Source organism: Lissotriton vulgaris, chromosome 1_1, assembly GCF_964263255.1.
Source record: "Lissotriton vulgaris chromosome 1_1, aLisVul1.2, whole genome shotgun sequence".
In the NCBI taxonomy this organism is placed as follows: domain Eukaryota; kingdom Metazoa; phylum Chordata; class Amphibia; order Caudata; family Salamandridae; genus Lissotriton; species Lissotriton vulgaris.
Window position 1 is genome coordinate 1,323,271,759 of NC_141685.1, and position 16,875 is coordinate 1,323,288,633.

Sequence of the window (16,875 nt, forward strand, 5' to 3'; positions counted from 1 at the left end):
GATGGCTGTATTCTTCCAATTTCTCCATCTGAAATTTCTCGGTGGATCCGCTTTCTTTGGTTGTCATCGTGATTTTGTCGTGGGGTGAGCTACTCTCTGTACGATTATGCGGTGATTCGGATCGCGCCGCTGGCCACCAATGTTAGACGGACCGGGAGGGTCGGCCGAGTAAAAGGGGAGAGGTCTCCAGGGAGAGCCGTCTCCAGCGATCGTACAGACAAGTAACTTCCCCCCCCACAGACGGACACCACACAAGGATAAGGTTAAACAATATTTTATCAGCAATTCTTCAAGTACGGTCAAATGGTACAAGGAGGTCTGGACTCAGGGGTCCCCTCGGTTCGGGTCTCTGGTGGGGAAAAGGGGTAGCGGGACAGTCTTGTTACCAATTGGGTGGATGGATAGCTCTCAATCCTCGAGCTCGGCGTTCTAGATGATCGGGCCGCGGCGGAGCCAGCAGGTCCCGAGATGGTTGAAGGTAGCGACGGTCCGCGGCGGAGCCAGCAGGTCCCGATGAAGATGGTGGTACAAACGGTCCGCGGCCACGCCAGCAGGTCCCGACGACGATGAAGGTTTACGGAGGTTGCGGCAGCGCCAGTAGGCAGGACGATAGTTCACAAGGTAGGGCTACGGCAGCGCCAGTAGTCCGTCAAGGATGAGTTCTTCTCTGCGTCTCTCGACTCCAAGATACAACTGCCTTCCTGCTCTGGAGCTGCTTCAGTTATAGGGCGGTTGCCCTTTGATGTCCGGACCCTCGCACTTGGAGGTTGGGGGGTTCAGGATGAGGGAGTCCAGACACCCAGCAGGGGGGTGGAGCCAGCGCCCGGGGAGGCTAGGGGCGAGCGGTACCTGGCGGGGGAGAGCCATCGACACCTCTTTCTCCCATTGACCTGCCAAGTAGTCCGCTCACCTCCTGGGTGGATGGTGGTGCCGGGATGTCTGAGGCCTGGCCAGGCCCAGGGTTAGGGTCGATCGGAGGCCACGCGGCCTCGTGGTGCAGTGTCCAAGATGGCGCCCACGTCGGGCGCGCGGGTCAGTAGTGGATCGGGCCCAAGAGGTCGAAATGTTCAGAGGCAGGGGTCCCGGAGGGGACGGAAAACGTGAAGTGGTGGTGTGTAACACTTGGGGGACCGGGCTCGGGCCTGGTCGGCCGGAGGGGGAGCGGCCCTTCATGTGGCCTGTCCAACAATAGGCAAGAGGACCAGAAATCATATACTTATCACAAGATTTTGTTCCTTATTTTCTGCATTGCAATTACTGAACACCTTGTATGCTTTATGGTGTTGAGACTAAACTTTGTCAGACAATTCGGACTGCCAGTAGTGATTATGTATTTTTACAACATATTCTTGAGACTTGAGTACATCAGTTTTGCTTTGAATTTGATCTACATTTGATCCCATTTATCGACTTCCGGGTTCTCACTGTCTAGCCAAATGGGATACACTGTAAATTGGACCCTTGGATGATGTTAACGCCTCTATATTTCTCAGGAATCTAAAAAGGTCTATTTCAGAGAAATGTCGATATTTGGCTCAGTGCTCTGGCACATGCCTTTAGGCAAACCATATTATAACAACGCATCGAATTCCCCCACCTCCACAGCAAGGACATCGGACACCAATTATTGTCCCATGGACTGGACAGGAAAAGTGGGAAGGAACAGGCAATCCAGGACAGAGAATTCAATGCATTGCATGGGTAGCATAAAGCTTCACCAAAAAGAGAAACAGAATAGGGCACATAAATATAGAATACTTTGAAACGTAGAGTGTGATCATTCAATCGTGCTGTTATCAATATGGAATTTTTCACACCTTGGTTCTACTGCTCTTCAGTATAAAAGTGAAAACATCACCTTCAGACCATCAGAATGAAAATAAGTGTTGACACTGCAAAACACCCACTGATAAGGACCTCCCCACTTACTTCTATTGCAAATTATTGTAGCGAAAGCTTGCTGTGCAGACTGTATTTTGCATTCCAGGCTGCTTTGCTAGAACATTTTTGCCAGTGCTCCAAGGTATCTTTACCATATGTCAACGTCCATGGGGCCCACTAAGTAAATGCCTTCATTATGCCATTTTCTTTCTTACTTGACGCTATATAACTCTTCTATACAAATAAAGATTGGTAGGACAATTGCTTGCATGGGCTAACAATGTAATAGCTTGTGTCTTTTATGTTGCAACTTAGATGAAACCTGGCGCAGGGCTTTACAGCGTGACGCATCTCCCTAGATGCGTCACGTTGTATATCCGTCGCAGCATGGGGCTAGCTTTACAACCACGCTGCGTCACAGAAGTGACGCAACGGCAGCGCAAATGAGACGCAAGGGGATTGTAAATCTGCCCCAATGTATTTATGTGGATTGATAAAAAAAACACAAGCAGGTGGTATTGTACTCACCTCCGTCTCCCACTTGCTCCTTTACCCACTGGGCTGCAGCAGCCACGCTGTTGCTGTCGGTAACGTCCAGGATTACCGTCTGAAGCCTCTGGGTAGTGCTCTCCTTCAGTTGCTCCGCTCCCTTCGGCGTCAGGCATGCTGCAAGGACACGCAACCCACGCTTGTCCAGCTTTCGTGCCAGCAGGTTCCCAAAGCCAGAGTCGCACCCAGTGATAAACACATACTTACCTGGGAGGTTTGGTATCTCCTCCCTCTCCCTGTACCAGCGGTAAAGAAAGTACAGGCCCAACAGGACTGGCAAGTACAGCCACATCATTGATCCTCTGCCTGGCGAAGGAGGAAAGAAGAGCAATAAAATAATTAACAATTCTCCAAACTTGTGTATACCACACAGCCTAACTCTGGACTCCTATTGCTGTAAATACTAAAGCCAAATCCGTTATTGGCCAATGTTTCTGTTTCTATCATCGCTTAAATTCTACATTTGTTTCATGAAGCACATCTGGAGTTAACACAAAAGTAGAATGTGAAGTGGTTTTAAATTATTCCATATAAAATAAATGTACATGATTTGGGTGAACACAAGTGAATAACCATGAATCCTCCCTTTTGCAGGAGTAAAAAAGAATTTAGAAGCCGATTTAGTTGAGTTGGGTGGAAAAGTTACTCCTTCGCACCGTGACTGATATCTCCTTATTAAAAGTACATTGGGATATAATGCACTTGTAAAAACAGGAAATCTGTTACTTTTATGACAGAGTAACTGTTCGAATAACTCTAAATCCGGCACCTAATATATTTGTGATACAGCATCTTTGAATATCTATATTGCTCCTAAAGGGATTGAAGATATCCCCCAAATAATATGCAACTTTATTTGGACTCTAGCAAATAAGATACTCTGTTGAAACCTGACGGATAGTCCTTCCACCATATTACAAGTACCGTCGGCTTTAATGCGCTTTTAATACATGGAGGGGACATACTCCACAATTATGATTGGATTACCCCATCAACCAGACGCTAAAGAAGGCCTATAATCTGGTGTATTTAATTTTTTCCTAAACAAAAAATGAAAAAATAAGCAACATTTGAAAATAATAAACGTCAAGTGACCTTATTCATCCCCACCACTGAAAGATAAAAATAAAACTTTGAGAAACTGCTGTCATAAATAACTTAAATGAAAGTTTACATTGATTTTAAATGTGTTTCAATATGTATATGGCTTATTTTAACAACTAAAAGTGTTTTTAATGGAACGAGGACAGTGCATTTAATTTATGGTGCCCCTATGTTTTGTAGATTGGTGCGCTAAATAGAGATGACAGAGACATTAGTCCCTGTGTTGCTCGTGTTCCCTATTTTAGACTGCTGTTCTTTGAGCTGGGTCTTTGCTTCTGGGGTTTGGCTTTTCCACTTTTGTCAGCCTCCATTTTGGTTCTCAGCTTGACATATAGGGGTTGATTCCGATTTGGGAAATAGCCGTTCGGAGCGTTTTTCCCATACAAATCGTACCCTGCAACGTCCCCCGTACGTACGACGAAGTACGATTCGTACCAGGAGCTGGACTCGGTACAAATCGTACAGAGACTGTACGAATCAAATCCCTGTACCAATCTCCCTTGGAACCCGCTGTACGCGACATCTGTACGGTTCGTGGCTGGTTTTTCCGACCCAGCAAGTACGATTCGTGTCGGGTATGCACCGTACGACCCTTTTTCTACGGGAGCTAAAAACAGCAGAGTTCGCCCCGAAACAGGTATGGAACGCCCCTCCCCGGGTACGGTGCATACACCCCATGATCGCAGGGGTACAGTGCGTACCCCGCGATCATGGGATGTACGCACCGTACCACCCTACGATCGCAACCGTACAGTCTGTGCACCCCATGATCGCAGGGGTACGCACCTTACCCCGCGATCATGGGGTGCACGGACCGTACGGTGTGTATGTGATTATGTGCTTTTCTGTACGAACTGCCTTACCTGACGTGGACCGTACGAATCGCGTCCTCATACCCCGGTCCGCATCGTACTCGTTGGGTCGTACAGCATGTTTACGAATCGTACGGTTCACTGTGAAGGGTCCTTGTATGGTTTCACCCTTGCAATTCGGACGGTTCGCGACGATTCGGACGGATTGACGAGATACGGATCGTACTACGCGATTCGGACGGACGTGTACGATTCGTACGGAGAGGGCTCCAGATACGAATCGGACGGATGTTTTTTTTCCCGAATCTGAATCGACCCCATAGTCTGCAAAGGGGCTAAAGTTTTGATCAAGTAAAACACGTAGGACCTCATTTAGATTTTGAAATGTCCAGAAAATCCTCCAATTTTACTATAACTGAAGTAGAGGTAATTCAGCCAGTGTATTCTACTGGCTATTCTGAGTTTGCCTACAAAATCCAGTGTTTTAATGTTTCACATGTGTGTGTTAATTTTTAATGTAGCCGTACTTTTGAAATTTTAAATGTCACCACGTTTTTATTTTATTTAGATTTTTTTATGGTGCACAGTAAGGGGTTTCAACTAAATGTAATTGAATGTTATTACCTGGGCATTTGCTGTCAGGCATTTGAAATAGTGTTGGCTGTTTTGTCAAGGCATGGGCACATTGTTCACATCTGCCTAAAAATAATTCCCTTTTTTTAAGCAGAAAGGCTAGTTCAAAGTGCACTTTTTAATTTACTTTTTTTTTACAATAATTTTATTTATTTTGCCTGCATTTCGGTGCCCCTTTTGAATGATGATTTATTGCTTGTCTCATTAGGTCTCGCAGAGAGACCTATTGCAGTCAAACCAGAAAGCTGAGTTCACGATGCGGATTTGTAGAAGTGCACGTGCTCATGAACGCGCTTCTATCCCCCTGCCTTGCTCTTCAAAGGCTCCCCTTACCATTTGCTCCTACCTCCCCGCCCACTGCTTCACACTTCACGGCCGCCAGGCCATGACTTGCATTTCTGTCCAGCCCCCCCTCCCAGCGCTGCCTTGTTTTCACGGCCGGCCTCAGAGAGCTTCAAAGGGATCTGCTTCCCCGCCCACTGCTTCACACTTCATGGTGGGCGTGACTCGCATTTCTCCTTCCTTCGTGCCCAGCCCCCCTCCCAGCGCTGCCTTGTTTACTTTGCACTGAACAACTTGCACCGCACACTTAACTTCTCGTAACGCGCAACTGCTCTGCTCTGTAGTGTACACTTGACAACTGCAAGTGTTTTGAACTATACTATTCACAACCCTGTGTACCCTCATGTGCAATGCATGATATCATTCACAGTTCTGTATGTACACTGGATTGCAATGCACTTCATTAACTTATACACCAGCGTGTGTTCTGCTCTACACTCCACAACACGACTTACCTGTATTTCACCTTTCAACTCTTTATGCAGTTGCATGCCGTTTTCACTACGCTCTTACCACCGCTGCATGACTTCACGCGCATCCCTAGCTCACTCCACATTACTGTTAGTTACACTACATAACAGCAGAGGACAGCATCCGATCAGCTCTTGTAGACTTTGTAATAATACTTATATATTTGTGTGATCCGCTTGATGAAACTCGCCACATTAGACCTGCAGGTGTACCTTTTATTGCACTAGAGCCATACCCTGTTCCGCAATCCGCACAAACAAAGCGTTTCTCACAGCTTTAACCGTTTTGCGTGTACTCCGCGATTCACCGAACTATACATTTGTATCCTGCGTTCTATTGACACTTCGCATCAGTTTTCGCGTGAGTGCTCTCTCTGCTTCACATTTCACAGTATCCACACCCTGCATGTACTCTGCAGTGCACGCTGCAAAATACTACTAAATACAATCCTGTGCTTCATGGTGTTGTAGGCTATGCTCTGTACAGTTTTACTTTAGCATACGGCATGTGTATTTGGATTGTGTACTTGAGTTTATCGTGTGCTTCAGTTTTTACAGTTCTGTTACTTTACTTACAAGGAAAAGGTACTTTAAAGGTAACCAGCACACGCAATGCTTACAAGTGACTCAGTTTTAAGCATTGCTTGTGCATGGCTCTTTGGGCCAATGGTAATGTGCAAAGCGTGCTGTATTCTGGATGTACTGTCACGTGTCATTTGGGGGTACCACATGACTCATGTCAGGAAGACATATCATTTCGGGTCTCGCACCCACCTTTCAAATTAATAGTTTTCAAGTAAGGCAGGTCAGCGGGTTCATTTGACTACAAGTGCCAGAGTGCGCTCTTGCGTGAAATGAAAGACTAGGACGTAAACGAGGTTTCCATATGACGGAATGATAATATGGTTCTTCTCCTTATTTTATTCTGACGTACAGTATTGTAAAATAAATTCACATGTTCCCAAGGCTTCTCACATGACTTTCAAATGCAGTAACTGAGTAACACAGTTCATTTTCCAGTTATTTCCGCTTTTTGTGTTGTATTAGGTCGAGACTATTAAATCAAAGTGACCGGCCACTTTGAGTCCATTTGCCACCAGCCACTTCACGCCTCCGCAGGTCATAAACAGGACCGTCTGCTGCTTGCCCAGCTCCCTCACAGCGCTCATTTTCAGTTTACCTTTAACAATACCCAAGTCCTATTTGGGTATAAAGGCTTATGCCTATGTTTATAAACACTGGTGCAATAGCAACATTGATGGCATGCGCCCATATGTCTTTGGAAAAGTGTGCCTAACTACACCCAGCAGATATTTTACATCCTCCGTGTAATTTTCTATATTCAAAGGTAGTCATTGTAAGTCATTCACCAGCCACCCCGGGGCCTTAAAACATTGTGTTCGGTAATGCTGTAAGTCAGGAAGACACTCACGTTTTAGAACTGCATATGCCTCTCCCGTGAAAGACCAGGGCCTAGATAGATAATCTTGACTTTACCACTATAAAATCACTTGCATACCCAGCCTTTACTTTAGGGATTCAAACTTTACGAGTTGGCATTCCTTTACAGCCACAGGCAGGGCTTATTTTTGAATTTGTTTAAGTCCTTTAAATGACATCCCATAAATATGTTGGCAGATGAAATCGGCGCATTGTACTACTATGTATTACTTTTTTTTGCTGCTGTCCCACGAACCAGATGTCTGAAAATCTCTCACCGGAACGGATTTACAAGTCCGCCCTTAACCCTTTAATTAACAATCCTCTACAGTCACAGAGCACACACTGTGGCTGCTTGCTGAAAGAGGACCTACTTAAATGCTTGTATCCCTTGACCCTGAAAATGCAGATGTTTAATGTTAATGCCCAAATACTGAAAAGGGGGAACATTACAGCTCTGTCATTCATTCATTTTTATAGCTTCGAGACCTCCCTCCGCTGTTCTCTTTTAATTCTGCTTTGCAGCGTCGATGATTGCAAAGCCACGTGCTGGCCACTCTCCCTTTTCTCTGAGTATCTGGGAGCTCTGTCCTCCCTTGAAAATTCTTCACTGGCATCTCGTCCAGCTTTTCTCATTGGCATCACGTCCAGTTTTTTTGAATAACACTACTACAATTTTCCCTCAGTGAAGCTTTTTTTGGGTGATTTGTCATTGTCGCACTAGACAAACATCTTTTCCTTTGATCATATATTGTAACTTCGCTCAGCTTGCAGAATGACACCTTGTGCTTATCCTAGCAAAGTATGTAAGAATGTCTGTCAGCTGCAACACAACAGAGAAGACACCGCAAATTGATGGACAGTGATAGTCACCCTAAAGAACTGACACTGATTTACTCTATTCGGAAGGCTTCATTAGTGTGCTTTATACATAGAATGACCATTTAGAATATTCAAGTGCATTGGACTTAGAAAGCGGTATGTGTTGCTTTTGCATGGCTGTATGATGGAAATGCCATTTAGGCGGATCTGCCAAGACTGCACACTGCCATTCTACTGGCTGTCCAGGACACAGCTGTTGAGCCCTGGCTGCGATGATTGTGTCATCTCGTTGTTTTGCCCCTTTGCGTTGGTTGTCCGATTATCTTCTGCTCCACATGCATTACCCTTCACTATCTTGTCCTCTCCACTCTTCCTCAGTTTCCGTCTCACTGTCTCCTAGGCCTCTCCACTCTCCACTCTTCCTCTATTTCTGTCTCACTCTCTCCTGCCCCTTCACTGTCTTGGCCTCTCCACTCTTCCACCACCACATTATCACTCAGCACCACCACATTATCACTCAGCACCACCACAGCACCACTCTGCACCATCACAGCATCATTCAGCACCGCCACAGCACCACCACAGCACCACTCAGCACCACCACATTATCCCTCAGCACCCCCACAGCACCACTCAGCACCACCACAGCACCACTCAGCACCACCACAGCAACACTCAGCACCACCACAGCACCACTCAGCACCACCACAGCACCACTCAGCACCACCACAGCATCACTCAGCACCACCCCAGCATCACTCAGCACCACCACAGCATCACTCAGCGCCGCCACAGCATCACCCAGCAGCACCACAGCATCACACAGCACCACTCAGCACCACAACAGCACCACTCAGCACCACCACAGCACCACTCAGCGCCACACCATAATCACTCAGCGCCACCATAGCATCACTCAGCACCACCACAGCACCACTCAGCACCACCACAGCACCACTCAGCACCACCACAGCACCACTAAGCACGACCACAGCATTTCTCAGCACCACCCAGCATCACTCAGCACCACCACAGCACCACTCAGCATCACCGCATTATCACTCAGCACCACATCATTATAACTCAGCACCACTCAGCACCACCACAGCACCACTCAGCACCACCACAGCACCACTCAGCGCCACCCCAGCACCACTCAGCACCACCACAGCACCACTCAGCACCAATACAGCACCACTCAGCACCACCACATTATCACTCAGCACCACCTCATTATCACTCAGCACCACCACCGCACCACTCAGCACCACCACAGCACCACTCAGCACCAACACGGCACCACTCAGCACCACCACATTATCACTCAGCACCACTCAGCACCACCACAGCATCCCTCAGCGCAACCCCAGGTTATAGGTGTCACATTTGCGAAAGTTATAACTATTGGCATTGTAAATGACAAAGCTATTAATTTAGCTATTTTCAAAACCAACACATAATTTAAAAAATTGCCACTTTCAAGACCAATAGCTCAAACTTTCCTAATGCGAGACCTATTGCATTGCAAATGCTTGTTTTTAAGTTGCAGCCTACCATACTGTGTGGTATAAGAAATACATCTTGTGGAGTTTACCTGGAAATGCATTTTGCCTGCCATTTGCTATTGGCTTTGTGGTTTGTAACTCACGTTTTCTTGCTTCTCATTTGTTGGATTTATTTGTTCTAGGCTTTCCAGCTAGAGTTCGTACCTCCCCCATGTGAAGGCCTTATTGACAGTATTCTGCCACAAACTCATTTTCTGTAGTAAACAGGCCTGTAAACCGCGTTCTTATCTCATCACATTTGCTGGGCAGTCAAAGACTGAGGTCAAATGTCAGGTGCTGTCTTCCAAAGGCACTCGTTTTTCATGTTACTGAAACCTACCCTCCTCCTCTTGTTGCTAAGGTACTTCCGTGTCTGTCAGAAAGCCTTTTTATAGTTTCATTTTGCCACAGAACCATGGGAAATTTGACAGTATGTGTTGATGCTATGTACGCTTCATCGCACGTTTTGAAACCATTTTTTGTCATTGTTTAATTTAAATTGTGTGTTCATATTGGATGTATGCCAAGATTGCTGTATTTTTAAATGAGGTTTTCACCATTTGGTTGTTGGCGAGAGCAGAAAATACAGATATAATTACATTCGATAGATTCAAAGATATGGTGGCATAATGGCAAACTAGTCAGTTTATAAACCGAGCTGGTGCCTCTGAAAGGCTGATAGGTGTCCTGTGTCAGACTCATTAAATATGACTGACTCACTGCAGCCCATTTGACCTTTCCACAAATCACAGATCAGTTTTCGTGCCAGGGTGGATGTGAATACATCTATGCAATCTTATGCTGAGCTGCTGGGTTTATAGCACAATGACATAGCATACCACAGAAAGCTGTCTTAAAGTATCCCATCAGTGTCTCCATGAAAGGTGTTCTCCACCATGAAGAAGTTTGTTGAGAGACAGTAATTTGTTTGAGGGCTGTCCACAAAGAAGCCTTAATTCACCCATTTCCTTGTAGCCTCCTTGCTGTGACGAAGCTACATCGCTCTTGGCAACTGCCATTGCATATGCCATAGAGCTCTCACATTTCAGCAAAGGGATGGAGGGTGAGGGACAAAATACTGGATGGTTTTTAAGAACAATGCAGAGGTGCAAGAGCCCCAAACAGAATCCTACAGAGTTGTGTGCAGTATGCTGTGATTAAAAGACATCTCCTGGAAAATGTAAAATATATGACTTTATTTATCTCGAGCAGGGCTTTGCATTCTGAATGTAAGCCCTCCCCCCCGAACTATACCACTTAAGGACGGCCCCTTCTATACTATGTATATAGCCAACCAGTAGCCATCAAAAGATTTATTAGAACAATTCAGAGATTAATGTCTAATGGTTTTTTTGAGCAAAGCACCCAGCAAAAACCTCACCACTGAATATCTACGATCCTATTTGTTTACATGTTAGTAGCCTGGTCAATGGCGTAGATGTGCTCGCTCAATGAAAACAAGCATTAGCAAAGCCAGTAGGTCTCACCTATGCGAGATCTATTGGCTTTGTTAATGTTTTTTAGGCCATACTGTACAGCAGCGCTTGCTTCACTGCAGCATGGCTGAAAGTGTAAAAAAAAAAAAAGTGCTAGGACACTGTCAACGCTGGCTGTATCATACAGATTTTGATGTCCAAGCCTAGCGTGAGCTGCGCATATGCGTAGTCTATCTGGCGAGATTTAACGTTTTCAGGAGGTTTCAGTAACAGGCTTTAAGCCCCGCCCCTCTTTTCCATTGGCCGGCGTTACCGTTTATGGTAAACGCTGGCCAGCCATTGGAAAAGAGGTTTGTGTGACGTACACTTTTCTCTTTTACAGCCGTCCTACTTGGACGTGCTGGTCTGTCTTCCATGTGCGTCGCAAAAGGATTCTTATCTTTATGGCCCCATAAAGAATCCTTTTGCGACGCACACAGAAGGCAGACAAGCACGTCCAAGTGGGGCGGCTGTAAAAGAGAAAACTACACGTCACAATGGCCGCTTATATTTCTTCAATGCGCCCCCCTCCCCCCATACACACACCTTCCACCATCTCCATCTTAACATCACACCTTATGTATTTCTGCCCACCGACCTTTTCCGCTCATCGTCCAGAGTTTGTCTCGTACGCGTAAGGAAAGCTTGCACCACTGGGAGCGGTGTGAGCATTACCTGTTTTACGAGTCCATGGCAAGTGTTTCTCCTGCCATAGGAGCGGGTAAGAGGGGCAAAGACTCTATTTGTTTTGGACTGTAGCCAACTACGCCCCCAAACACACGACTGCCAGGTAGTGGGCCTCGGTGCCACTCCACATGCTGCACCATTGTTAGCTATGCCCCTGTGGATTAGCAGCAAAAATCAGATGAATGCAGGGCAATGGGCTGTGTATTTTTTTTTACTCTGCAGTGAAGCCTTTATACAGGAATCGTTACATGCGGGCTTCTGAGCTTTAGCCCGTGTCTTGTGGTTAGGCATTGTGTTTTAGCGCAACTCTCTTAAGAGCACATGGAAAGTGGAACCTCCAGCAGAAGGGGCTGTCAGATTAGACGTGGAATCTGTTTGAGACTTCTTGAGAATGACAGGAACTTTTCTAACCTTGAGAATTGGAGTTAGAGAGACTGCGAGAAAGAGATGGATGAAAAATGGACCGTGGGGGTTTAGTGAGAGCGTGAGAATGAGAGAGAGAGGGTGGCCAGTGTCTGAGAGAGCGATGGCGTCCGACAAAGTGATGAGACAGAGAGAGAGAGAAGGTGAGCATGAAGGATGGAGTGAACAGAGAGACAGATACCGGGATAAATTCACTAGTATAGCCAACAGCGGCTCGCAGGGGGCACAGGTTTGTACTATGGCTCTGTGTGGCAGCCCTGTGCGCCAGGGTCGCGGGACGTGTCGGGTGGGGGGTGGGTAATGGTTCCTGCGCTCACAGGTACAGAGCAGAGACGCAAAGGTCGAGCAGAGGCAGTAGGGCTTGACCTTGCAAGAACTCTCTCCACTCTCAGGGGCAGCCGCGTAGGGGTCAGAACCCATGGAATGAGACCTGGGGGTACTCTGCACCCTAAGGGACTAAGGCACATGGGTTCAGTAAACGGTGCGTCCTCAGGGATATAGGCACGAGCCCCTCGGCTATTTCAGGGGCAGAGAAACACTAGCCCCTGAGTTTCTCAGGGGGAGGAGGCAGGGGGTGTGTGGGAGGATGGCTTCAGTGCTCTGAGGCTCTCAGGGACCGAGGCAGAGGGGCGCTTTGCAAAGCCGGGAACTGAGAGAGATCCGTACCGTGCACTCTCAGGGGTTAGGATACACGGACATTGCACTCTCAGGGGCTGGGACATCGGAGTTAGTAACTTCCCATCCTCAAGAGCTGAAACTGGGGACTTTACACTCTTGGGGTGAGACATGGAGGTACTCAGCGCTCGCAGGGGCTGAGAATGATCACTCTCATCGACCGAGGTACAGATCTCTGCAATCTCAGGGACTGAGAGAACAGGGGCCAGCACACTCGCTACTGACACGGGACCCCCAGAAGGGGCCTCGGTGCACTTTCCACATTCAGACCTGTGAGTGACGCGCAGCAGTTTATTAGGAGATGCGCAGACACAGAGGGGTCGGACAAACTGCGCTCATAGGGGCTGGCCAGAGATGAAGGAGCGCAGGAGGAGGCTGTGACTCCACACTCTCAGGGTCTGGCCAGGCACAGGGACCCAGCAAACTCCACAGCTAAGGGGCTGACCAGACACAGGAGCCCGACAAAGGGGGTCCACCATATCCACAGCCTCAGGGTCTGATTAGACATAGGGGCCCGGCAAACTCCACACCTCAGTGGCTGACCCGACACAGGGCCTCAACCGCCTCCACAACCTCAGGAGATGGCCTGACACAGGGGGTAAGCAAACTCCACAGCTCAGAGACTGACCAGACACAGGGGCTCAGCACGCAGACTCCACAGCCTTGGGCGTTCACTAGGCATGGGTTTCTGCAAACTCCACAGCCTCAGGGGCTGGTCAGACACAGGGGCTCAGCCGCCTCCACAGCCTCAGGGGTTGGCCAGACACAGGGCTCGGCAAACTCCACAGCTCAGCGGCTGTCCAGACACAGGGGCTTGACAAACTCAACAGCTCGAGGGGTACTTACTCTATACTACACACTTACTACTCTATACTACACACTCTCTACTACTCACTCTGTACTACACACTCTACTACACTACTATTCTCTACTACTCACTCTCTACTACTCTACTACTCTCTACTACTCTCTACAACTCACTCTCTACTACACACTCTACTACATACTCTACTACACACTCACTAATCTTTACTACATACTCTCTACTTCTCTCTACTACTCACTCTATACTACACACTCTCTACCACACTCTACTACACACTCACTACTCTCCACTATTCTCTACTACACACTCAATACTACACACTCACTACTCTCTACTATTCTCTACTACTCACTCTATACTACACACTCAGTACTCTCGACTACACACTCTCTACTACACACTCTCTACTAGACACTCTACTACACACTCTACTACACTACTACTCTCTACTACAAACTCTCTACCACACACTCTCTACTACTCACTCTCTACTACTCACTCTACCACTCACTCTACTACTCTCTATTACACACTCTCCTACACACTCTCTACTACACACTCACTACTACACACTCACTACTCTATATTATTCTCTACTTCTCACTCTAAACTACACACTCTACTACACACTCACTACTCTCTAATACACACTCTCTACTACTCACTCTACCACACTACTACTCTCTACTACTCACTCTCTACTACACTCCCCTACTCACTCTCTACTACACACTCTCTACTACACACTCTCTACTACTCACTCTCTACTACAAACTCTACTACACACTCTCTACTACACACTCACTACTCTGTACTAGTCTCTACTACTCACTCTATACTACACACTCACTACTCTGTACTACACACTCTCTACTACACACTCTCTACTACACACTCTACTACACTTCTATTCTCTACTACTCAATCTCTACTACTCTACTACTCACTCTACTACTCTCTACTACACACTCACTACTACACACTCACTACTCTCTACAACACACTCTCTACTACTCTACAATTTTCTACTAAATCTATACCTCACACTACTACACTACTACTCTTGACTATTCACTCTACTACTCTCTCTACTACTCACTCTAGTACTCACTCTACTACTCTACTACACACTCTACTACACACTATCTACTACACACTCACTACTACACACTCACTACTCTGTACTATTCTCTACTACTCACTCTATACTACACACTCTCTACTACACACTCTCTAATAAACACTCTACTACATACTCTTTACTACTCTCTACTACTCACTCTCTACTACTCACCCTCTACTCTCTATTCTCTACCTCTACTACTCTCTACCTCTCTACCTCTACCTCTGTCTACGCGAGCACATATGCACATATATATATATTCACAGAAAAAACCATAGGTTTTACACACGTTATAGTTAGGAAGTAGCATTTAAAAAACCTATGAAATTCACTGAAAAAACCATAGGTTTGACACATGTTATAGTTAGCTGGAAATTTTACTGACATAAAACCAATGAAATTCCACGTTATAGTTAGTTGGACTCACTATAACTTGCGCGTGCAATGCACTGCTGATGACGTCACATATTACATCACTCATGACATGGTCAGTGACATCACTGATGACACCATCCTTGTGACATAGTGACAGACCTCCTTTCACTGTAATGTAACCCTTGAGACACATATTCAAAAATAGAAACTGAAATTTAAAAAAAATGGAGATACCTATATCAGTTACAACAAGCAATTCAGTAATTCCACTATCTATATACACATCCACTCATTCACCAACAGTTTTATATAGTCACTCATACATATACTCACTCATCATATGAAGTGATACACCTATACATCCTGTTACACACCGACAGTCATCCAAAAGTTACTCACACACATATTCACACGTGCAAATAAACTATTGAACATCCATTTATTTGAATATAGAGTTATACACACACTTCCACCTTACTTCTATTGAAAATTACACATATTTATTCTCTTAAACAATCACTTATAGAAACACATACTTATTTAAACAGGAACTCTTACAATCTCTTACTCTCACATATACTCACTTATATACATCAATATTCATATATACTAGATTAAAACATATGTAGTTACTGATAAAGACACTAGTGAGACAGTCATTCACTCACTAACAAACACATATAGACACTCATCCACCCATACAGTCCTGTACATATGCTGTCTTCAAAACACATACAAACAGAGAGTCAGTCACTCATGCATCTATGTGCTAAGTAATACCCCCACCAAACCATATAGACACTCATACTGATACTAATAAAAATATCTAATAACCCATATACATACGCATGTAGCTACTTACCAACACATGTAGCCACTTATACACAAAGTGAAACACTAATATATATATTTAAATATTTAAACATAACTCACTAATATTTATTTTTCAGAAAGACACATATTCACTGGATGGTGTCATCAGTGATGTCATGAGTGATGTCACTGACCATGTCATGAGTGATGTAATATGTGACGTCATCAGCAGTGCATTGCACGCGCAAGTTATAGTGAGTCCAACTAACTATAACGTGGAATTTCATTGGTTTTATGTCAGTAAAATTTCCAGCTAACTATAACATGTGTCAAACCTATGGTTTTTTCAGTGAATTTCATAGGTTTTTTAAATGCTACTTCCTAACTATAACGTGTGTAAAACCTATGGTTTTTTCTGTGAATTTCATTGGTTTTTAAAATGCTAATTCAGAAAAATGTCGTGTATGCAACCTATACTTTTGGCAATAAAGTTCTGGCAATATTTTTTTCGAAAACAAGCCGTTTTCTTCACTGTTCAAGTTGCATAGAGACTCCTTGTAAAGCGATACAGAATTCGAAAGTCTGTACCTTGCCTTTTTTTAAACACATTAAAATTTGTCTGTAAATAAAAATAGCCTTACTAAACTTTCGTGCGCGACCCGGTGTGCGCACTCTCGGCAACAGTTGTCAATAAAATGGATATCGCATTTCCAGGCTTTCGTGCGCGACCGAGTGCGCGCACCTGCCTATATATTTCGTGAAAACTTTGCAATTTGAACTTTCCAAAAACAGCTCCAGGAGCATATTATAAAGGGCGTTTATCGGCTTTCGATCGTGCGCGACCGTGTGCGCGCAACCGCCTATATATATATTTCGGGAAA

General features: G+C 45.5%; 1 protein-coding gene across 2 annotated transcripts in view; it reads right to left on the bottom strand.

Annotated features, from left to right (window-relative positions):
• Positions 1 to 16,875, bottom strand: part of LOC147749086 (retinol dehydrogenase 16-like) — a 94,358-nt gene that overhangs the window by 45,057 nt on the left and 32,426 nt on the right. For both annotated transcript variants that reach the window (XM_086965984.1, XM_086965976.1), the window contains one exon: positions 2,410 to 2,736. In XM_086965984.1, the coding sequence (XP_086822110.1) occupies positions 2,410 to 2,725 (316 nt within the window). In that variant the 5' untranslated portion in view covers positions 2,726 to 2,736. The remainder of the gene's footprint in view (positions 1 to 2,409; positions 2,737 to 16,875) is intronic.